The sequence below is a fragment of the Hylobates moloch genome, unplaced genomic scaffold, assembly GCF_009828535.3.
Source record: "Hylobates moloch isolate HMO894 unplaced genomic scaffold, HMol_V3 SCAFFOLD_14, whole genome shotgun sequence".
Classification (NCBI taxonomy): Eukaryota; Metazoa; Chordata; class Mammalia; order Primates; family Hylobatidae; genus Hylobates; species Hylobates moloch.
This window is the reverse complement of record NW_026652289.1, coordinates 6,850,608-6,875,099: the sequence shown is the minus strand read 5'-3', so window position 1 is coordinate 6,875,099 and position 24,492 is coordinate 6,850,608. Positions and strand designations below refer to the sequence as shown.

The window sequence follows — 24,492 nt, the reverse complement described above, 5'->3', positions numbered from 1 at the left end:
GGGGAGAGCGCGTGGTCCGAATCCCTGCGCGCGATAAGGCGGCCGCCCGGGCTTTGTGAGGCGGCGGCGCGACGCCGGGCGGCCCAGCAGCGGGCGGGTGCTGGGGGCGGAAGCGCGGCCACAGGAGGGGGCGATTTACCGCCGCCCCCCGTGGGACTTGGGTCCTTTACGCGAGACCTCAGGGGCCCCGAGCCGCGGGTTTGGCAAGGTCGCCCGCTCCGGGTCGCTCGGAAGGGTCATTTCACGGACCGGTCGTTTGGGGCCAGCGCGTCTTGCCCCCCACGGAAGACCCCTCGCCTCGAGGACACGAAAGCCTTAAAAGTGACGATTGGCTCGCCGCGCCTCCCGCAGAGGGGAACGCCGCCCGGACCCGCGCTCCTGGGGCGGGGGCCTCGGATGCCGGCGTTGCCGGAGCGTCTGCGGCGCTGCAGGCTGCCGAGACCCAGCCGCAACCCCCACAAGCCAGCAGCCCGGCAGAAAATTACATAAAATGCAGCGCTTCGCCGAGGGGGTGCGAGTCGGCGGAGCAGCGCGCAGCTGCGGCTGACGGCTCGGCCTGATCCCTCCAAGCATGGACAGGAAAACGGGACTGCGGGGAGAGGGCGGTGCAGACGGGCCGCAGACCCTCCCTAGGAAGAGAAGCCGGAAACTAGGGAGCCATGTGCAGTTTAGAATCCTCTTGGAAGACTAGTAGGATGTGAGGTTGGAGAGGTGTACGAGGACCAGAAAATTCCCTTGTCTTGCCAGGCTTCTGACCTAACAGTTTCCTCCGCGCATCCAGCCTGCCCTGCTCTGGCCCTTAAAGTACAGCAGTAACACTCAATGGTGTCCCTGCCTTCCTGGAATGCGCGTTAACATTCTGATTCTTACTCATGGCAATAACCTACACACCACATAGAGGTTAAATGTGGTTTGGGTCAGACTCTAGGGCAGGACTACCTGCACCTTGTCTTGGCTCCACCAGCTGGACCTTGAGCAAGTCACAACCTGTGGGTTTCAGTTTTTCTTACCAGTAAACCGTAGATAATTCCTCACTAGTAAACAGATATCTGTGCCTGTCTCATAAAGTTGTCAGGATTTAATGAATTAATGTGTTCCTGGCATATAGTAAGCACCGTGTACAAGTTGGCTTTTATTTACACCAAATAGCAAAAGCTTTTTTTTATTTATTTTGAGACAGGGTCTTGCTCTGTCGCCCAGGCCGGAGTGCAGTGGTGCGATCTCACCTCTCTGCAACCTCTGCCTCCCGGGTTCCAGCGATTCTCATGCCTCAGCCTTCTGAGTAGCTGGAATTGCAGGCACCCGCCACCACGTTCGGCTAATTTTTGTATTTTTAGTAGAGCCGGGGGTTTCACCATGTTGGCCAGGCTGGTCTGGAAAATCCTGGTCTCAGGTGATCCATCCGCCTTGGCCTCCCGAAGTGCTGGGGATTACAGGCTTGAGCCACCGCGCCTGGCCAAAAGCTTTTATATGTATTTATAAATGGTTATAGATATCCGTGAGGCTGTTGGGCATGGTGGCTCACGCCTGTAATCCCAGCACTTTGGGAGGCCGAGGCAGGCAGATAACGAGGTCAGGAAATCAAGACCATCCTGGCCAACATAGTGAAACCCTGTCTCTACTAAAAATGCAAAAAATTAGCCAGGTGTGGCAGTGCGCGCCTGTAGTCCCAGCTACTTGAGAAGCTGAGGCAGGAGAATTGCTTGAACCCCGGAGGCGGAGGCTGCAGTGAGCCGAGATCGCGCCACTGCACTCCAGCCTGGGCGACAAAGCGAGACTCCGTCTCAAAAAAAAAAGCTATCTGTGAGGTAACAGTCTAAATACGTTTGAGTTAGTGCATCAGTAAGTTAACTCCTTACATCTGTTAATTCAGCAAGCACTAACAAGTGATGGCGATTTAAAAAAAAAAAAAAAGGAGTGAGCCACAGCTTTGCCATCAAAGACTTCAGCGTCTCTTAGGGGAAATAGATGTAAGCAAATAATGACATGATTTAGGGCAGAGATATATTGGAGGAAAATCAACTTGCCTGTACGTGGGGGAAATGTTAGGGAAGTTCGGGTTATCCAGGCTACGATGTGTGTTAAAGGGATTTCAGACATACAAACAACAGAGGACCAAGACATGAATATAATTTCTAGTTTAAGGAACCCGAAGTTTAGTATGACTACCTGGGGTGACTTTGGAGAGGATGGAACCATGATGTCAGAAGTTGAAATTGGGAGCAATAGAAGGGTTCTAAGCCAGGAGGGAATCATTTTCTATTTTAGGATGGATTTGAGAAAGTTAAGACCAAGAGGCACTTAACAGACCCCTGAAATAGAAAAGAAATGATGCATGAGGGCGTTGGTCATAAGGATAGAGAAGAGACAAGATCAGAAATATGTGGGACATTAAATCTGCAAGATGAAGTTGGGGTGAAATAAAAATCACAAAAATCTGATTTGGGGCTTTCCAAGGTTGTGCCAACAAATAAGGTAGGGCATACAGGCTGGTAGCTAGATTGTTAAGATGAGTAACTGCTTGCAACAACTGGAGCATTTGAAGTTACAGTGCGTAGGTGACTGTGGGACAGTGATCTGATGCTGCAAGATTACCAATGTTACCAAATGACAAAGACATCAAGAGGGGAGAATTTAAACTTTCAGTGATTGACCAAGGAGTTGTGCATTTCATTTTGTAACAAGGGCATAAGATTAAAAACCCCCAAAAGATATTACAAGAATTTATATCCCAAGCTCTGGTCATTGTCCGAAATTATAGTTCTGGTACTGGCAGCATGATAACCATTACGGGAGATCAGAAATGATGACATGAGCCCAGACACAGTTGCTCACACCTGTAATCCCAGCGCTTTGGGAGGCCAAGGCCAGAGGATTGCTTGAGCCCAGGAGTTCGAGACCAGCCTGAGCAACATAGTAAGACCCCGTCTCTACAAAAATAAAAAATAGCCAGGCGTGGTAGGTGTAGCCCCAGCTACTTAAGAGGCTGAGGCAAGAGAATGGCTAGAGCCGGGGGGGATTGATGCTGCAATGACCCATGATCACAGCACTGCTCTCCAGCCTAGGCAGCAGAGCAAGACCCTGTCTCAAAAAAAAAAACATGATGACATGAGTTTTCCTTTGCAAGAGCCTTAGGAGTCCTTTTACGACTTACTGTCACATTCATGACAAATATTCTTTCTAAATTTTGAATAGGAACAAAGATTTCTAGCAAGAGGGAGAATGTCTTCCCCATTCGACTCCCAGATGTCAAGAGACTCAGATATGACTGTCATATTTGCCTGCCAGGAGGAGGAAAAGGAAATACGCTGTCCAGGAGCAACTCCTTAGTGGGTACCCGCCAGAAGTGGTCTCCAAACAAGGCAAGAATCTGTGTATTCCTCACACAGTTCAATCCAAGCCATTCCATATGTACACACTGAGGTTTGCTTTTGGGTAAATGGAAATAACTTTTGAGTTTCACCACAAGAAAGCTATATGGTGAGTAAGTGTTGGAAAATCTTAACAGCGGGTGACCTTAAGCTATAGGGTTGCATTTTCAAGGGAACCAATGTCTTAGCCTGTGGCAAGCAACTCTTGACTGGATAAACAGCTCTTAGATGTCATTGATAGGCTCAAGCTGAGGCGCAGAGGGAGTATGGCCCAAGGGCATATAGCTGGTAAATGGTGGCTGGACTGCAATCCCAAGTAGAGAATATTACCTTAGACTGAAACACAAACACTGCAAAGTCCATTCTCCCTTGGCCACGTTTCACAAAAGAGGAAATGGGACCTGAAAATTAGGAGACTTACACAAGATTGCACAGTTAGTGCACCAGAGAGCTGACATTTGGAAGCCCACGTGATAAGTACATGTGTGATCTCATTTACTGCAGGCAACTCTTAGATTCTGTTATTCCCATTTTAAGAATGAGGAAACTAGTCTGGGCATAGTGGCTGTCGTCTGTACTATCAGCACTTTGGAAGACCAAGGCAGGAGGATCGCATGAGCCCAGGAGTTCAAGGCTGGTCTTGAACGTAGTGAGACCCTCTCTCTACAAAAAATTAAAAACTTAGTCATGCATGGTGTTGGGTGCCTGTAGTTTGAGCTATTGGGGAGACTGAGGCAGGAGATCACTTGAGCCCAGGGGTTTGAGGCTGTCACAAGCTATGGTGGTACCACTGTGCTCCAGCCTGGGCAACAGAGCGAGACCCTGTCTCAAAAAAGAATGGGGAACTAAGGCTAATAAAGTTTAAGAATTTGCCTAAAAATGGAAAGCTTTTTTTTTTTAATCTGTCTGCGAATGAGAGGAAAATAAAATTCAGTAAGGCCTTCCAAGTCATCACTTAGGAAGCCCAACAGCGTTAAATATGAATGCATATCTAGAAAATGGTGACCAAAGAAGTCTGGTTCCAACAATTCACATAAGAGAGTGGTCAAAATGGAATGAATTAGTAGATTAGAGTCAATTTCAAAATACTCTGAAAAATGAGATAAGGAAATCTGTGAGCAATGGAGATCATGCAAAACAACTCAGATACATAATCCAAAGCCTAATATTAGTTTTAATGCAAATTTATGTTAACTGAATTTAGGTTCATTCAGGAGACTATGCTGATGTTGATGTACACACAACATCAGCATACCTCTGAAGGGCAGGAAGTAGATGATGTTGGACCTCCAGAACACTATACCACAAACTGGATCAGCACCTAGAGGTGAAATTAAATGCACACAAAAACCTGGATCACGTCATTCATTAAACATACTATGTGTTGAAAGTCTTCCCTGGCTCCTGGGCTTTTGTTTTGTTTTGTTTTTTTCCTCTTTAGAGACAGTATGTCATTCTGTCACACAGGCAGGAGTGCAGTGGTGCAGTCAGAGCTCACTGTAGCCTCAAAGTCCTTGGCTCAAACAGTCCTCCCGCTGAGTACTTGAGACTACAGATATGCACTACCATGCCTGGCTAATTTTTTAATGTTTTTTTAGAGATGCGGGTCTTGCTCTGTTGCCCAGGCTGGTCTCAAACTCCTGGCCTCCAGTGATCCTCCCGCCTTGATCTTCCTGGACTTCTGTTGGATAAATACCCTAGGAAGAGGAGAGTTAACGCTTTGATAGATTTTATTTATTTATTTATTTTTTAGAGACAGGGTCTCACTGCATTGCCTGGCCTGAAGTGACCCTCCTGTCTTGGCCTCCCAAAGTGCTGAGATTACAGGCGTAAGCCACCACACCTGGACTTTGATCGATTTTTTGAGGACTTTCAAAGTAAAAATGAAGAAGGTATCTGATCTTTTGATAAGCCCTTAGTCACTAGTAGATATTATATTGCATTTAATTCCTGATGCCCTTCCTCCACCTACTAGTGGTGTCATCTTTCCCACAGGACCTTTTCTTCCCTTTAAATCTAGCCCAACCAGCTGTCCCCTTAATGCTACTTGTCCCTGCCTTCCTCAGCAAATTGTTTCCACATTTATCTCTTCCTTCTCCAACTTCTGCCTCTCCCTTGCCATTGGCTTCTGTCCTATTTGTTCCCAGCTTGCAGGCAGTGGCCCATGTCTGTCTCCAAGTCTTACTCGTTCTTACTTTGAAACGTTTCTCACAGCACTAGAGAAAACACAGTGTGGTTGGACAAGACCTTGGGAACATGGGAGCTGGGATCAGAATGTGTCTGTGTTTGGATGTCAGAGTTGGGCAACCTCTTGGCTCAGATATTTTTCTGTTTGTTTTGTTTAATAATCTTTAAAATAAGCATGACAACTAATAACATTTATTGGATATGTTCGTATGCTGGACACTGTCCTAAATGATTTCCATGCATTATTTAAGGATCATGAGACAGCTAGAGGTGTTTGTGAGCATTTCCAGAAAGCATGCCTGTGAAGCTCGCTGAACAATGCCCAGTTCTCAACATGACTGTGTTATATAAGAATGATTCTTTTTCTCTCCGTTCCCACTTAGTTCAGGCCCTCAATCATCAACAAGCATCCTCCTTAAAGTTCTCCCTGACTCTCCACCTAATTAATCCTGTCATTACTTTTATTTTTTTCTTTTCATTTATCTATTTTTATTTTCTTTGCCACTTCTGTATCTTCTTTGGAGATAATCCTGTCACTACTTTTAAAAACCTTAAGTACAACTTAACATATTGCTTCCCTGTTCACGTCTTTCTCATTCACTGTCACCTCAAATCCAAACTCCTTGGCTTGCTTTTAACACTGTGGAGGACATTCTACTCTCCTCCCTCCCTGCTCCACACCCAGGAAACATGACTGTGCAGTAAAGCCATGGCTTGCTTGCCCTTGAGTTTCCAATGGGATTCATCCAGTAAGAGGACTCAGCCAGAGATGGAAGGGTGGGAGGAGAGTGAGGTTGGAGTTTCCATTTTCCCAGCTCCCTTCCTGCCAAGCCACAGGTTGATAGTAGCTGCTATTTGTGTGGGACACCCCTCTTTGCACATAGAGATCCTTTCTGGGCTTTAATACCACTGCCTCCCCTGCCCCTTAAGGAGTTGGGCTTCTCTTTTTTTTCTTATTGAAACAGGGTCTCAGTCTGTCATCCAGGGTGGAGTGCAGTAGTGCAATCACGTCTCACTGCAGCCTCAATCTTTCAGGCACAATTGATCCTCCCACCTCTGCCTCCCAGGTAACTGGGACTACAGGCACCCACCACCACAACTGGCTAGTTTTTGCATTTTTTCTACAGACAGCGATTCACCATGTTGCCCAGGTTGGTCTTGAACTCCTGGGCTCAAGCAATCCTCCGGCTCAGCTTCCCAAAGTGCTAGGATTATAGGTGTGACTACCACACCCAAGCCGTTAATCTCTTTTCAAAAACCTTAGAGTCATATCTTTTTTTTTTTTTTTGAGACAGAATCTCGCTCTGTTGCCTAGGCTGGAGTGCAATGGCATGATCTCGGCTCACTACAACCTCCGCCTCCCGGGTTCAAGCAATTCTGCCTCAGCCTCCCTAGTAGCTGGGACTACAGGTGCGCACCACCACATCCAGCTAATTTTTGTATTTTTAGTAGAGACGGGGTTTTACCATATTGGCCAGGCTGGTCTCGAACTCCTGACCTCAGGTGATCCACTTGCTTTGGCCTCCCAAAGTGCTGGGAATTACAGGCGTGAGCCACGTGCCCAGCCAGAGTCATAACTTTTATATCATACATGCAACTCATCAGTAAACCATCAGATTAGCTTACCTTCAAAATGTATCCAGAATCTAAGCACTTCTCATCCAGAAGAGCACCACAACCTCTTATGTCTTACTGCTTCTACTTTCATCCTATGTCTGTGTATTCTCAGGCAGCTGGAGGGATCCTGTTAAAACTTAAGACAGGGCCAGGCGTAGTGGCTCACGCCGGTAATCCCAGTACTTTGGGAGGCCGGGGCAGGTGGATCACCTGAGGTCAGGAGTTCGAGACCAGCCTGACCAACATAGGGAAACCCTGTCTCTACTAAAAATACAAAAATTAGCCAGGTGTGGTGGCGTGTGCCTGTAATCCCAGCTACTCAGGAGGCTGAGGCAGGAGAATTGCCTGAACCCAGGAGGTGGAGGTTGCAGTGAGCCGAGATCGAGCCATTGTACTCCAGCCTGGGCAACAAGAGCGAAACTCCATCTCAAAAAAAAAAAAAAAAACTAAAGACAGATTTGTCCTTCCTGTCTCAAAATCCTCCAGAGGCTCCCATCAGACCAAGAGGAAAAGCCCAAGTCCACACGATCTGGCCTCTCTGGCTTGTCTGACCTCTCACCTGACTGCTCCCCTTCTCATAGTGCTCCAGCCTCACCGTGGAGTGACGTCCCCTACACAGGCCTGGCCCACAGCTGCCTCAGGGCATTTGTACTTGCTGTTTGTTCTGCAGGAATGCTCTTCCCCTGGAAAAACTGCATGGCTGAGTCCCTCCCCTCCTTCAAGTCTTGGCTCAAATGTCACATTTTCAGTGAGACCTTCCCTAACCACTCTAAGTACAATTTAAACTTATCCTAACTCTGTGCCCATTTCTCTTTTACTCTTCCTGTGTTCTTTTCCTCCATAGCACTATTTATCTTCTAACCTACTATAACATGTCTCCGTCTATTTTGTTTATTGTCTATCTCTTGCCATTCTATGAAGGCAGACAGAGATCTGTGTCTGTTTTGCTCTCTGATACATCTTCAGGGCTATGATGAGTCCTGACGTACATATGGTAGGCATGCAATAAATATTTGTTGGATGTTTAATGAAAAATTGCTCAACTAGACAGTCCCTCAAATATGAGATAGTTATGCCTTCAACATTTACTCAAATCTTTCAGCCACTGTGGTGGTTAGATATGAAGACAAGGCTGGGCGCGGTGGCTCACACCTGTAATCCCAGCACTTTGAGAGGCCGAGGCGGGCTGATCACTTGAGGTCAGGAGTTTGAGACCAGCCTGACCATATGGTGAAACTCCTGTCTCCACTAAAAATACAAAAAAAAATTAGCTGAGCTTGGTGGCAGGCACCTGTAATCCCAGCTACTCAGGAGGATGAGGCAGGAGAATCACTTGAACTTGGGAGGCAGAGGTTGCAGTGAGCCAAGATCGCACCACTGCACTCCAGCCTGGGTGACAGAGCGAGACTCTGTCTCAAAAAAAGATCTGAAGACAATCTGCAGAAACTTGTTGGCCCATAACGTACCTGGAGATACAGCCTCCTTGGCTCAAGGCTCCCCTCAAAGGAAACAGGATAGTCAAAGTCTCTGGAGCGGAAGGGTGAGTGGAAGGAAACACTTTCAGGAGGAGCAATGGAGGCTGCTTTAGGAGAGGGTCCCCGTGCTACAGGAATGGGGCATCCTGTCCATATATTTCCCAGGTGCCCCATGCCCTCCGTGGCCAGCCTGCTTCAACCCACTGCCAGCAGCCTGTTTTGCAGGCCTCCATCTCCCTGAGCCCCCGCAGAACACAGCAGTCACCCCTGGCTTCCCCCAGCCTCTCTCTCAGACTGGCTTAGTACCCTCTGGTTTCCTCAGGGTCTTGCTGATCCCAAAGATGAAGAGACAAAACCGGCCTTACTTGCCCCCAAGGTGAGACTTTGGAGCTGTGGTGAGGGAGGGAAAAATCCCAGCAGACCCAAGAGGAAGGCTACAGAGGAAAGGACAGAAGCGTGGAGAGAAATTCTAAGCGGGAGGCTGGGGAAGAAGGAAGAGCTTCAGGTCACTGGGTCGCCCCACCAGGAGATAGTCCCCTTGTGGCCTTGAGACTTATGCAATGGGCAAATGCAATCTGGGTACCTAAGGCAAGGACTGCCCTTATTCTGGCCATGACATTTAACACCTAATTGCAATAATAACCCCTCTTTGCCACCTGGAGAAAGCGTCCTGGCCCCTCTTTTTTACTTGTGGGTAAGTCTGGCCAAGAGCAGGGTAAAGAAACCCGTAGTCTAACACAAAACCACCTTTTTTATTTTTATTTTTTTAATTGCAGAGACAGGGTCTTACTGTGTTGCCTACACTGGTCTCAAATGCCTGGCCTCAAGCAGTCCTCCCACTTCAGCCTCCCAAAGTGCTGTGATTACAACATGAAACCACTTTATCATTAAAAAATTAGGGCCAGGAACAGTGGCTCACACCTGTAATCCCAACACTCTGGGAAGCCACGGTGGGAGGATCACTTGAGTCCAGAAGTTCAAGACCAGCCTGGGAAACATACCAAAACCCCACCTCTACAAAAAATACAAAAGTTAGCCAGGCATGGTGGTGCGTGCCTATAGTCCCACCTATTCAGGAGGCTGAGGTGGAGAGGACAGCTTGAGCCCAGGAGCTGGAGGTTGCAGTGAACAGAGCTTCTGCCATTGCACTCCAGCCTGGGCGACAGAGAGAGACCCTGCCTCAAAAAATAAAAATTAAGAAGCTTTAAAAAGTTAAAAAATTGAAGCCACCAAATGTTAAGATATGAATATTGGTAATTAGATGATATTAAGATGATTTTTGGCTTGAGAATCCAGATTCACACATCTTTTTTTAATTTTTATTTTAGGTTCAGGGGTACATGTGCAGGTTTGTTACCTGAGTATATTGCATGATTCTGAGGTTTAGGGTATGAATGATCCCATCACCCAGGTACTGAGCATAGTACCCAACAGTTAGTTTTTCTTTTCTTTCTTTTTTCTTTTTTTCTTTTTTTTTGAGATGGAGTTTCGCTCTTGTCGCCCAGGCTGGAGTGCAATGGCGCGATCTCAGCTCACTGCAACCTCCGCCTCCCAGGTTCAAGCGATTCTCCTGCCTCAGCCTCCCGAGTAGCTGGGATTACAGGCATGCACCACCATGCTGTGCTTATTTTTGAATTTTTAGTAGAGACGGGGTTTCTCCATGTTGGTCAGGCTGGTCTCAAACTCCCGACCTTAGGTGATCCTCCTGCCTCGGCCTCCCAAAGTGCTGGGATTACAGGCATGAGCCACCAGGCCCAGCCAACAATTAGTTTTTCAACCCTTGCCCACCCCCAACCCCAACTCTAGGAGTCCCCAGTGTGCACTATTACCGTCCTTGTGTCCATGAATACCTGATATGTGGCTTCCACTTATAAGTGAGAACATGTGGTATTTGGTTTTCTATTTTCTGTTCCTGCATTAATTCCCTTAGGATCAAATCTTATTCTTAACCAGCCACTTCCTCCAAGGAAAGTACCTTCGTGGAAGACTTTGGCTGCAAGAGGTACTTTATTAGCCCTGAGCCTATCCGCTGGTGGTCTAGGCTTCGTGGCACGGAGAATTATTTGTTCAGGCCAGGCAGTCTGCAGAGGCTAACAATAAAGAATCCAGAAGTGGCAAAGCAGTGCAGGGGCGCAGGGTCCCAGCAGCTGGAGTGGGCACCTGAGGCTGGGAGAGGCCCATCCTTTCCAAGGCTGGGACTTCTGGAGCCAGGGTGCCTGTGCCTGGCAGATTTTTCCAGCCTACATGAGAGCAAAAGACTTGATGGGCCCCTCTCCCTGTAGGACCCAGCCTAGCTTCTGAAAGAACGAGACTTTGCATGGGGTTAGACATGGGTTGGTTTGCTTCCAACAGACCTTTAAGACAGCAGAGACTAGCATCTTTTTTTTTTTTGAGACAGAGTCTTTCTGTCGCCCAGGCTGGAATGCAGTGGCCCACTCTCAGCTCACTGCAACCTCCACCTCCTGGGTTCAAGCAATTCTTGTGCCTCAGCCTCCCTAGTAGTGGGGATGACAGGCACATACCACCGTGCTCAGCTAATTTTTGTATTTTTAATAGAGACAGGGTTTGCCATGTTGGCCAGGCTGATCTCGAACTCCTGAGCTCAAGTGATCCACCCGCCTCGGCCTCTCAAAGTGCTGGGATTACAGGCGTGAGCCACTGCGCCTGACCTAGATCAGCATTTTGACCAACCATTGTATTCATGTTACTTAAACAGAGGAGACAAAACAAAATTCATGTAATCACAGGAAGCAAGGATTATCACAAAATGGATGTGTTCGTTATAATTTTTAGCCACCGCGCCCGGCGAGAGCTACTTATTTTGAGGTCTTCTGTGGTTCCGTGTTAATTTTAGGATTGTTTTTTCTATTTCTGTGGGGGAAAAAAAGGCTTTGGAATTTCTATATATGAGTTTTGTGATCTTTTCTATATATATTTGAGGGTTTTCTATAAATGAGATGATGTCATCTGCATACGCAGACAATTTAACGTCTTCATTTCTGATATGGGTGACTTTTATTTCTTTTTCTTACCTAACTGCAGAGCTACTTATAATAGCTCCAAGCTGGAAACAATCAAATGCCCTCCAACCATAGAATGGAGAAGTAAATTGGAGTTTATTCATAATAATGGTAAACTATCAGGAAGTGGGAGTGAATGTGCCACATGAGCGACTCTTACAAATAGAAGGAACGAGCCAAAGAAGCCAGACACCGAAGAGGGCATACCATGTGATGTCACTTGCATCCAGTTCAAAAACCAGGCAAAATTAGTCTATGGTATTAGAAGTCAGAATAGTGGGGCTAGGTGCCGTGGCTCATACCTGTAAGCACTTTGGGAGGCCAATGTGGGCAGATCGCTTGAGTCCAGGAGTTCAAGACCAGCCTGGGCAACATGGCAAAACTCCATCTATCACCCAGTGCAATGGTGCCATCTTGGCTCACTGCAACCTCCACCTCCCAGGTTCAAGCGATTCTTCTGCCTCAGCCTCCCTAGTAACTGGGACTACATGCATGCGCCACCATGCCCAGCTATTTTTTTTTTTTTTTTTTTTTTTGTATTTTTAGTAGAGTTGGGGTTTTGCCACATTGGCTAGGCTGGTCTCGAACTCCTGACCTCTGGTGATCCGCCCAGCTCGGCCTCCCAAAGTGCTGGGATTACAGGCGTGAGTCACCGTGCCCAGCCTATACAAAATATTAACCGGGTGTGGTGGTGTGCACCTGTAGACCCAGCTACTCCAGAGGCTGAAGTGGGAGGATCACCTGAGCCCGGGAATTTGAGGCTGCATTGAGCTGTGATTGTGTCACTACACTTCAGCCTGGGTGACAGAGTGAGACCTTGTTTGAAAAGAAAAAAGTCAGGATAGTGGTTTTCTCTGGAATGTGGATGATGACCAGAAGGTTCTGGTTATATTCAGTTTCTTTTTTTAGTTTTATTTTTTGAGATGAATTCTCTCTCTGTCACCCAGGCTGGAGTGCAGTGGTGTGATCTCAGCTCACTGCAACCTCCACCTTCCGGCTTCAAGTGATTCTCCTGCCTCAGCCTCTTGCATAGCTGGGATTACAGGTGCCCACCACCACGCCTGGCTAGTTTTTGTACTGTTAGTAGAGACAGGGTTTTACCATGTTGGCCAGGCTGGTCTCGAACTCCTGACCTCAAGTGATCCGCCCGCCTCAGCCTCCCTAAGTGCTGGGATTACAGGCCTGAGCCACCGTGCCCAGCCATATTTAGTTTCTTAATCTGAGATGTATTCACTTGGTCAATAAGTCATTAAGCCACATGCATTTGATTTATGTGTGTGTGTGTGTGTGTGTATTATACTTCAATAAAAGGTCTATATTAAAAGAGGCAAAAGGGGCCAGGCGCGGTGGCTCACGCTTGTAATCCCAGCACTTTGGGAGGCCGAGGCGGGCGGATCACGAGGTCAGGAGATCGAGACCACGGTGAAACCCCGTCTCTACTAAAAATACAAAAAATTAGCCGGGCGTGGTGGCGGGCGCCTGTAGTCCCAGCTACTCGGAGAGGCTGAGGCAGGAGAATGGCGTGAACCCAGGAGGCGGAGCTTGCAGTGAGCCGAGATCGCACCACCGCACTCCAGCCTGGGTGACAGAGCGAGACTCCGTCTCAAAAAAAAAAAAAAATAAAAGAGGCAAAAGGAAAAATTCCATCGTGTCTGCGATAGTCAGAATAATGATTCTCTCAATATATTCACACCCTATTTCCGGGAATTTGTGAATATATTATGTTACATAGCAAAAGAGACTTCTCAGCTGTGGTTTATTTATTCTCAATTTTTTCCTGGTCACTGGGACTACCACGGAGCAGGTATGATTTAGTTGAGGATCTCAAGGTGGAGAGATTGATCTGGATTATCTGGGTGGCTCCAATGCAATCACTAGGATCCTTCTAAAAGGGAGGCTAGAAAGTCAGAGTCAAGGCCAGGCGCGGTGGCTCACACCTGTAATCCCAGCACTTTGGGAGGCTGGATGTGGTGGCACGTGCCTTTAATCCCAGCTACTGGGGAGGCTGAAGTTGGAGAACTGCTTGAACCCGGGAGGTGGAGGTTGCAGTGAGCTGAGATTGTGCTGCTGCACTCCAGCCTGGGAGACAGAGTGAGACTCCATCTCAAGAAAAAAAGAGAAGAGAAGAGTCAGAGAGGAGATGTGACAATGGGAGCAGAGGTCAGAGTGGTGTCCTTTGAAGTTGGTGGAAGAAGCCATGAGCCAACAAATGCAGGCATCCCCTGGAAGCTGGAAAAGACAAGGAAACAGAGTCTTCTCTGAAGCCCAGAGGATGCACAGCCCTGTCAATGCCTTGATTTTGGCTCCCTGAAACCCAGTTTGGACTTCTGACATCCACAACAATAAAATAAACTCATATTGTCTTAATGCCTTTGAGTTTGTGGCAGCTTGTTACAGCAGCAATAGGAAACTAATGCATTGCCAGAAGCAACTTTGAAGGGCGTAATAATCTACTCCAGGAATTTAATTAATACTTTTCCAAGTTACATGAAACCATTTAATTCACAGCTCAAGAATTCCAGACTCTGGCTGGGCACGGTGGCTCACACCTGTAATCTCAGCACTTTGGGAGGCCCAGGCAGGTGGATCACTTGAGGTCAGGAGTTCAAGACCAGCCTGGCCAACGTGGTAAAACTCTGTCTCTACTAAAAAATACAAAAAATTAGCCTGGCGTGGTGGTGCACGCCTGTAATTCTAGCTACTCAGGAAGCTGAGGTAGGAGAATCGCTGGAACCCAGGAGGTGGAGGTTGCAGTAAGCCAAGATCGTGCCACCGCCACTGCCCCTGCCACTGCACTGCAGCCTGGAGACAGAGTGAGACTCTGTCTCAAAAAAAAAAAAAAAAAAAAAAAAAAATCCAGACTCTGGCAATATGACAAAACAGGATTTCATAACACCCCCAAAAGATGATGTTAGCTCTCCAGCAATGTATCCAAACCAAGATGAAACCTTTGAAATACCAGATAAAGAATGCAAAAGACTGCTTATTAAATTACTCAAAGCAATACAAGAGGAAGGTAAAAACCAACATAAAGAAATGAACAATTCAGGATATGAATGAAAAATTTTCTAAAGAGATAGATATTTTAAAGAAAAACCAGTCAGAACTTCCGGAGATGAAAGACACAGGGAATTACAAAATGCAGTGGAAAGTTCTAATAATAGAATAACCCAAGAAGAAGAAAGAATTTCAGAGCTTGAAGAAAAGCTTAGACAAAAAAAAAAAGGAAAATTAAAAAAAAAAGAACACATGCTAAGAGTGATGGCTCATGCCTATAATCCCAGCACTTTGGAAGGCCAAGGTGGGCAAATTGCTTGAGCCCAGGAATTCAAGACCAGCCTGGGCAATCATCTCTACAAAAAATGCAAAAAATAAGCTGGGCATGATGGCAACAGCTGTCAACACCTATAGTCCCAGCAACCCAGGAGGCTGAGGTGGGAGGATCACCTGAGGCCAGGAGGTCAACGTTGCAGTGAGCCACGACTGTGCCACTGCACTCCAGGTGGGGCAACAGAGTGAGACCCTGTCTCAAAGAAAGAGAAAGAATAAATAAATGAACACAGTCTCCAAGAAATATGGGACTATGTAAAATGGCCAAACCTAACCATTATTGCTGTTCCTGAGAGAGAAGAAAAAGGAAAAAGCTTGGAAAACTTATTTGAGGGAATACTTGAGGAAAACTTCACTTGACTTGCTAGAGTTTTAGACATACAAATACAAAAAGCTCAGAGAATGTCTGGGAGATTCATTGCAAAAAGGATATCTCCAAGGCATATAGTCATTAGGCTATCTAAAGTCAATGTGGGCCAGGCGCGGTCGCTCATGTCTATAATTCCAGCACCTTGGTAAGCCAAGCCATGTGGATTACCTGAGGTCAGGAGTTAGAGACCAACCCGGTCAACATGGTGAAACCCCGTCTCTATTAAAAACACGAAAAATTGGCCGGGCACGGTGGCTCACACTTGTAATCCCAGCACTTTGGTAGGCCGAGGTGGGCAGATCACGAGGTCAGGAGATCGAGACCATCCTGGCTAACATGATGAAACCCCATCTCTACTAAAAATACAAAAAATTAGCCAGGTGTGGTGGCGGGCACCTGTAATCCCAGCTACTTGGGAGGCTGAGGCAGGAGAATGGCGTGAACCCAGGAGGTGGAGCTTGCAGTGAGCTGAGATCGCGCCGCTGCACTCCAGCCTGGGCAACAGAGTGAGACTCCATCTCAAAAAAAAAAAAAAAAAATTGGCCGGGCACGGTGGCTCACACCTGTAATCCCAGCACTATGGGAGGCCGAGGCGGGTGGATCACGAGGTCAGGAGTTCAAGACCATCCTGGCCAACATGGTGAAACCCCGTCTCTACTAAAAATACAAAAAAAATTAGCCAGGCATGATGGCAGATGCCTGTAATCCCAGCTACTCAGGGGGCTGAGGCAGGGAATTGCTTGAACCTGGGAAACGGAGGTTGCAGTGAGCCAAGATCGCACCACTGTACTCCAGCCTGGGCAACAGAGCGAGACTCTAACAACAACAACAAAAAAAACACAACCCCACACACACAAAAAATTAGCCGAGCATGGTGGCAGGCCCTTGTAGTCCCAGCTACTCAGAGGCTGAGGCAGGAGAATCACTTGAACCCAGGAGGCAGAGGCTGCAGTGAGCTGAGATTAAGCCACTACACTCCAGCCTGGGCAGTTAGAGTGAAACTCCGTTTAAAATAATAATAATAATATAAAATAGGCTAGGCACAGTGGTTCATGCCTGTAATCCCAGCACTTGGGAGGCCAAGGTGAGTGAATCACCTGAGATCAGGAGTTCTTTGAGACCAGCCTGGCCAACATGGCAAATCCTCATCTCTACTGAAAACACAAAAAAATTAGCCAGGCATGGTGACAGGCACCTATAATCCCAGCTACTCAGGAGGCCGAGGCAGGAGAATTGCTTGAACCCCCGAGGCAAATGTTGCAGTGAGCTGAGATCGTGCCATTGCACTCCAGCCTAGAAGACAAGTGCGAAACTCTGTCTCAAAAATAAATAAATAAAAATAAAATTTAAATAAAGTCAATGTGAAGGAAATAATTCTAAGAGCAGTGAGACAAAAGCATCAGGTAACCTATAAAGGAAAACCTATCAGACTAACATCAGACTTCTCATTAGAAACCTTACAACCCAGAAGGAATTGGGGGTCTTCTCTGTAGCCACCTTAAACAGAATAACTATCAGCCAAGAATCTTGTATCCAGCAAAACTAAGTTTCATAAATGAAGGATAAATAAAATCTTTTTCAGACAAGCAAATGCTGAGGAAATTGTCACTGCCAGACCAGTCCTACAAGGAATGCTAAAAGGAGTTCTAAATCTTGAAAACAAAAGGTCAATATGCACCAGAATATAACACCTTGAAAGCATACAACTTGCAGGGAGGCCGGGCATGGTGGCTCATGCCTGTAATCCCGGCACCTTGGGAGGCCGAGGCAGGTGGATCACAAGGTCAGGAGATGGAGACAATCCTGGCTAACATAGTGAAACCCCGTCTGTACTAAAAATACAAAAAATTAGCCAGGCCTGGTGGCATGCGCCTGTAGTCCCAGCTACTAGGGAGGCTGAGGCAGGACAATCGCTTGAACCCGGAAGGCAGAGGTTGCAGTGAGCCAAGGTCGGCCACTGTACTCCAGCCTGGGTGACAGAGCGAGACTCCATCTAAAAAAAAAAAATTTGCAGGGACTATAAAACAATAACACAATGAAGAAAACAAAGTAGTTAACAACTGACATGATGACTGGAACAGTACCTCATATCTCAATATTAACATTGAATGTAAACAATCTAAATGCTCCACTCAAAAGATACATGTTGGCAGAGTGGAATAAAAAATCACAAACCAGCCAGGTGCAGTGGGTCATGCCTGTAATTCCAGCACTTTGGGAGGCTAAGATGGGCAGATGACTTGAGCTCAGGAGTTCAAAACCAGCCTGGGTAACATGGTGAAACCTCATCTCTACAAAAAAATACAAAAATTAGCTAGGCATGGTGGTGTGCACCTGTAGTCCCAGCTACTCAAGAGGCTGATGTGGGAGGATTGCTTGAGGTCAAGGCTGCAGTGAGCCAAGATTGTGCCACTGTACTCCAGCCTGGGTGACAGAAGAAAAAAAAAGAAAGTCACAAACCAAATATCTGCTGTCTTCAAGAGATTCACTTAACACATAAGGATTCTTATAGACTCAAGGTAAAGTGGTGGAAAATGGTATTCCACACAAATGAAAACCAAAAGTAAGTAGTAATAGATATTCTTTTTTTTTTTTTTTTTTTTTTTTAGACGGAGTCTTGCTCTGTCGCCCAGGCTGGAGTGCAGTGGCGCAGTCTCGGCTCACTGCAAGCTCCACCTCCCGGGTTCATGCCATTCTCCTGCCTCAGCCTCTCCGAGTAGCTGGGACTACAGGCGCCCGCCACCACGCCCGGCTAATTTTTTGTATTTTTAGTAGAGACGGGGTTTCACCGTGGTCTCGATCTCCTGACCTCGTGATCCGCCCGCCTCGGCCTCCAAAAGTGCTGGGATTACAAGCGTGAGCCACCGCGCCCGGCAATAGATATTCTTATATCACCTAAAACATACTTTAAAACAACAATATTAAAAAAAGAGAGAGACAAGGTCATTATATAATGATAAAACAATCAAACCAACAAGAATGTATTACAATCCTAAATATATATGCACCTAACTCTGGAACTCCCAGATTCATAAAACATTTATGAATAAACCTAAGAAAAGAGACAGACCACAACACAATAATAGTAGGGAACTTCAATGGTCCACTGACAGCACTAGAGAGATTATCAAGACAGAAAGTCAACAAAGAAACACTCGACTTAAACTGCACTGTAGAACAAATGGATATACAGATATTTGTAGAACATTCTACCCAAGAACTGTAGTATATACATTCTACTCCATAGCACATGCAACATTCTCCAAAATAGACTATATGATAGGCCACAAAACAAGTCTCAATAAATTTCTAAAAATCAAAATCGGCGAGGCGCAGTGGCTCACGCCTGTAATCCCAGCACTTTGGAAGACCGAGGCAGGTGGATCACCTGAGGTCAGGGATTTCAAGACCAGCCTGGTCAATGTGGTGAAACCCCATCTTTACTAAAAATACAAAAATTAGCCGGGCGTGGTGGTGGATGCCTATAATCCCAACTACTCAGGAGTCTGAGGCAGAAGAATCGCTTTAACCTGGGAGGTGGAGGTTGCAGTGAGCTGAGATTGTGCCGTTGCACTCCAGCCTAGGCAGCAAGAGCTAAACTCCATTTCAAAAAAAAAAAAAAAATCAAAATTATGGCTGGGCGCATTGGCTCACGCCTGTAATCCCAGCACTTTGGGAGGCTGAGGCGGGTGGATCATGAGGTCAAGAGATCAGACCATCCTGGCCAACATGGTGAAACCCCATCTCTACTAAAAAATACAAAAACTAGCTGGGCATGGTGGCACACGCCTGTAGTCCCAGCTACTCAGGAGGCTGAGGCAGGAGAATCGCTTGAACCCAAACTCAGGAGGCAGAGGTTGCAGTGAGCCGAGATCACACCACTGCACTCCAGCCTGGCAACAGAGCGAGACTCCGTTTCAAAAAAAAAAAAATCAAAATCATATAAAGTATCTTCTCAGACCACAGTGGAATAAAACTAGGAATCAACTCCAAAAGAAACCCTCAAAACTATACAAAAAACATGGAAGTGAAACAATCTGCTCCTGATTTTTGTTTAACAATGAAATCAGCCGGGCACAGTGGCTCACGCCTGTAATCCCAGCACTTTGGGAGGCCGAGGCGGGCGGGTCACAAGGTCAGGAGATCGAGACCATCCTGGTTAACACAGAGAAACCCCGTCTCTACTAAAAATACAAAAATTTAGCCAGGCGTGGTGGCAGGCGCCTGTAGTCCCAGCTATTCGGGAGGCTGAGGCAGGAGAATGGCGTGAACCCGGGAGGCGGAGGTTGCAGTGAGCCGAGATTGTGCCACTGCACTCCAGCCTGGGCAACAGAGCGAGACTCCGTCTCAAAAAAAAAAAAAAAACAATGAAATCAAGATGGAAAAGTCTTCAAAATGAATGATAATAGTGACACAAGTTATCAAACCTCTGGGATACAGAAAAAGCACATGTCACAAAATGCCTACATCAAAAAGTTTGAAAGATCACAAATTGACAACCTAATGTCACACTTCAAGGAACTAGAGAAACAACAACAGACCAAACCCAAAGTTAGCAGAATAAAATAAGTAACAAAGATGAAAGCAAAACTAAATGAAATTAAAAAAAAAATACAGAAGATCAATTAAAGAAAAAGTGATTTTTTTTTTTTTGAGACAGAGTCTTGCTGGAGTGCAGTGGCTCGATCTCGGCTCACTGCAACCTCCACCTCCCCAGTTCAAGTGATTCCCCTGCCTCAGCCTCCTGAGTATCTGGGACTGCAGGCGCTCACCACCACACCCAGCTAATTTTTGTATTTTTAGTAGAGACGAGGTTTCACCATGTTGGCCAGGATGGTCTCGATCTCTTGACCTCCTGAGCCGCCAGCCTCAGCCTCCCAAATTGCTGGGAGACAGGGTTTTAGGAGAGACAGAGTTTCACTATGTTGGCCAGGCTGGTCTCGAACTCCTGACCTCAGGTGATCTGCCCACCAGGCCTCCCAAAGTGCTGAGATTACAGGTGTGAGCCACTGCATCCGGCCCACATGTGGCTAATTTAATTTTTTTTTTTTTTAAAGATGGAGTTTCGCTCTTGTTGACCAGGCTGGAGTGCAGTAGCACAATGTCGGCTCACTTCATCCTCTGCCTCCCAGGTTCAAGTGATTCTTGAGAATCACTTGATTCTCAGGAGAATCGCTTGAACCCGGGAGGTGGAGGTTGCAGTGGGCCGAGATCATGCCATTGCACTCCAGCCTGGGGGACAAGAGTGAGACTTTGTCTCAGGAAAAAAAAAAAAAAGCCACGTGTGGTGGCATGTGCCTGTAGTCCCAGCTACTTGGGAGGCTGAGGTGGGAGAATCGCTTGAGCCTGGGAGGTGGAGGTTGCAGTGAGCTGAGATCAGGCCACTGCACTCCAGCCTAGGTGATAGAGCAAGACCCTGTCTCAAAAAAATATATATCAATGTACACAAATTAGTAGCACTGCTACACACCCACCAATGACCAAGTTGAGAATCAAATCAAGAACTTAATCCCTTTTACAATAGCTGCCCAAAAATACCTAGGAATATACTTAACCAAGGAGGTGAAAGATATCTACAAGGAGAACTGTGAAACACTACTGAAAGAAATCATAGATGACACAAACAAATAGAAATACATCCCATGCTCATGGATTGAAAGAATCAATTTTGTGAAAATGACCATACTGCCCTAAGCAATCTACAGGTTCAATGCAATTGCTTTCAAAATACCAACATCATTTTTTGCAGAATTAGGAAAAACAATCCCAAAATTCATATGGAATCAATCAGAGCCTAAATAGCCAAAGCAATCCTAAGCAAAAAGAACAAATCTGGAGGCATCACGTTACCTGACTTCAAATTATACTACAAGAGTATAGCAACCAAAACAGCATGGTACTGATATAAAAGCAGATACATATGCCAGTGTAACAGAATAGAAAACCCAGAAATAAAGTCAAGTACTTATAATCAACTGATCTTTGACAAAGCATACAGAAACATAAACTGGGGAAAGGACACCCTATTCAATAAACGGTGTTGGGAAAACTGGATGGCCACATGTAGAAGAATGAAACGGGATCCCTATCTCTCATCATATACAAAAATCAACTCAAGATGGATTAAAGACTTAAATCTAAGACATAAAATCTAAAAATTCTAGAAGAAAACCTAGGAAAAACTCTTCTGGACATTGGCCTAGGCAAAAAATGTATGACTAAAACCCCAAAAGCAAATGCAATAAAACAAAAATAAATAAACAGGACCTAACTAAACTTAAAAGTTTCTGCACAGCAAAAGAAATAATAATCAGAGCAAACAGACAATCCAGAGAATGAGATCAAGTATTTGCAAACTATGCATCTGACGCAGGACTAATATCCAGAATCTACAAGAAACTGAAACAAATCAGCAAGAAACTGAAACAAATCAGCAAGAAAAAAACAAATAATCCCATCAAAAAATGGGCCAATGACATGAATAGATATTTCTCAAAATAAGACATACAAATGGCTAACAAATATATGAAAAAACACTCAATATCACTAATTGTTAGGGAAATGCAAATTAAAACCACAATGAGATACCACCTTACCCCAGCTGGAATGGCCACTATTAAAAAGTAAAAAACAGGACTGGGCACGGTGGCTAACACCTGTAATCCCAGCACTTTGGGAGGCCGAAGCGGGTGGATTACAAGGTCAGGGGTTCAAGATCAGCCTGGCCAAGCTGGTGAAACCCCGTGTCTACTAAAAATACGAAAACATTAGCTGGGCATTGTGGTGGGTGCCTGTAATCCCAGCTACTTAGGAGGCTGATGCAGACAATTGCTTGAACCCGGGAGGCGGAGGTTGCAGTGAGCCGAGATCACACCATTGCACTCCAGCCTGGGCAACAGAGCAAGACTCTGTCTCAAAAGCAAAAAAAAAAAAAAAGTAAAAAACAATAGATGTTGGCATCGATGTGATGAAAAGGGAACGCACATATGCTGTTGGTGGGAATGTTAATTAGCACAACCTCTTTGGAAACCAGCATGAAGATATCTCAAAGGACTAAAAGTAGATCTACCATTCAATCCAGCAATCCCACTACTGGGTACCTACCCAAAGGAAAAGAAGTCATTATACCAAAAAGATAACCTCCATGCGTATGGTTATTGCACCACAATTCACATTTGTAAAGATAATGGGACCAACCTAATACCCATTATCTGATGAGTGGATAAAGAAAATGTGGTATATATACACCATGGAATACTACCCAGTCATAAAAAAGAATAAAATAATATCTTTTTCAACAGCTTGGATGGAGCTGGAGGCCATGATTGTAAGTGAAGTAACTCAGAAATGGAAAACCAAATACTGTATGTTCTCTCTTCCAAGTGGGAGCTAAGCTATGGATATGCGAAGATATACAGAGTTGTATAATGGACGTTGGAAACTCGGAGGGGGAGGATGAGAGTGCAAGGGATACCTGTCGAGTATAATGTACACTACTTGGGTGATGGGTACACTAAAATCTCAGACTCCACCACTATACAATTCATCCATGTAACCAAAAACAACTTGTACCCCAAAAGCTATTGAAATAAAAATTTCAGACCCTGGAAAAGATTTCTCTTTCCTCTTAATTAAATAATTCTCAAAAATAGATACAGATGAAACTCTGAGACATTTAAATATGAATGATTAAAGTATTTCCATCTGGCCACCTAAAAATTTATTTAGGTTATGGCTTATATCAATAATCAGGGTTTTTTTTTAAGCCTTTATTTCCTTGTTTTGCAAATAAAGCTGGCTAAGTTGGTTGCTTTTTGATGATTAGTCAAAGAGACCAAATCCCATATCCTCGTCCGACTCCTCCGGCTCTTCCTTGGCTTCAACCTTAGCTGGGGCTGCAGCAGCAGCAGGAGCAGCTGTGGTGGCAGCGGCCACAGGGGCAGCAGCCACAAAAGCAGATGGATCATCCAAGAAGGCCTTGACCTTTTCAGCAAGTGGGAAGGTGTAATCCATCTCCACAGACAAGGCCAGGACTCGTCTGTACCCGTTGATGATAGAATAGGGTACTGATGCAACAGTTGGGTAGCCAATCTGCAGACAGACACTGGCAACCTTGCGGACACCCTCCAGGAAGCGAGAATGCAGAGTTTCCTCTGTGATGTCAAGCACTTCAGGGTTGTAGATGCTGCCATTGTCGAACACCTGCTGGATGACCAGCCCAAAGGAGAAGGGGGAGATGTTGAGCATGTTCAGCAGCGTGGCTTCACTGGCTCCCACTTTGTCTCCAGTCTTGATCAGCTGCACATCACTCAGGATTTCAATGGTGCCCCTGGAGATTTTAGTGGTGATACCTAAAGCTTGGAAGAAGGAGGTCTTCTCGGGCCCGAGACCAGTGTTCTGGGCTGGCACAGTGACTTCACATGGGGCAATGGCACCAGCACGGGCAGCAGCTGGCACCTTATTGGCCAGCAACATGCCCCTGATCTCAGTGAGGTCCTCCTGGGTGAACACAAAGCCCACATTCCCCCAGATATGAGGCAGCAGTTTCTCCAGAGCTGGGTTGTTTTCCAGGTGCCCTAGGATGGCCTTGCGCATCATGGTGTTCTTGCCCATCAGCACCACAGCCTTCCCGCGAAGGGGCATGCGGATCCGCTGCATCTGCTTGGAGCCCACATTGTCTGCTCCCAGGATGAAACATTTCGGATGATCATCCAATAGTTGGATGATCTTAAGGAAGTAGTTGGACTTCCAGGTCGCCCTGTCTTCCCTGGGCACCACGGCGGTGTGTCAGGCATTGCCACGCAGGGTTTAAAGATGATGTCACTTCCACAAGGACGCCTGGCGAGAGCAATAATCAAGGTTTAAACACAGAAAGCGGGCCACTAGGTATATGGCAGGGATTTGGCCTCTTGCAATTGCTGAAGCTGGTTAAACAGTCTCTGTTAGGCTGCTGTCTTCCTTTCTGATGCTGGAGCCTGAAGTCCATAGAGCAGGCAATCATGAAAGGAGGAAGGACATAAAGTTGGGGGAAGTGAGGACAAACTGGAACCTACAGAGATGTACTGGAACCTGAGACAGTCTCTCACTTTCTCCAGCTTTGAGGATGTGAATGTTTTGCTGGA

The 24,492-nt window shown here is 46.1% G+C and overlaps 2 protein-coding genes across 2 annotated transcripts; both read right to left on the bottom strand.

Annotated features, from left to right (window-relative positions):
* Window positions 1-68: 68 nt before the first annotated feature.
* On the bottom strand, window positions 69-694 carry LOC116482465 (putative uncharacterized protein encoded by BRWD1-AS2). Its single transcript, XM_032175934.2, is given in 1 exon segment — window positions 69-694. A coding segment is annotated over 1 exon segment (438 nt). The 5' UTR covers window positions 574-694; the 3' UTR covers window positions 69-135.
* A 22,432-nt stretch (window positions 695-23,126) lies between these two features.
* On the bottom strand, window positions 23,127-24,157 carry LOC116482461 (large ribosomal subunit protein uL10-like; the record flags this gene model as incomplete). Its single annotated transcript, XM_032753569.2, has 1 exon — window positions 23,127-24,157. A coding segment is annotated over one exon (966 nt), but the record flags the coding sequence as incomplete, so codon positions are not given.
* Between the last annotated feature and the right edge of the window lie 335 nt (window positions 24,158-24,492).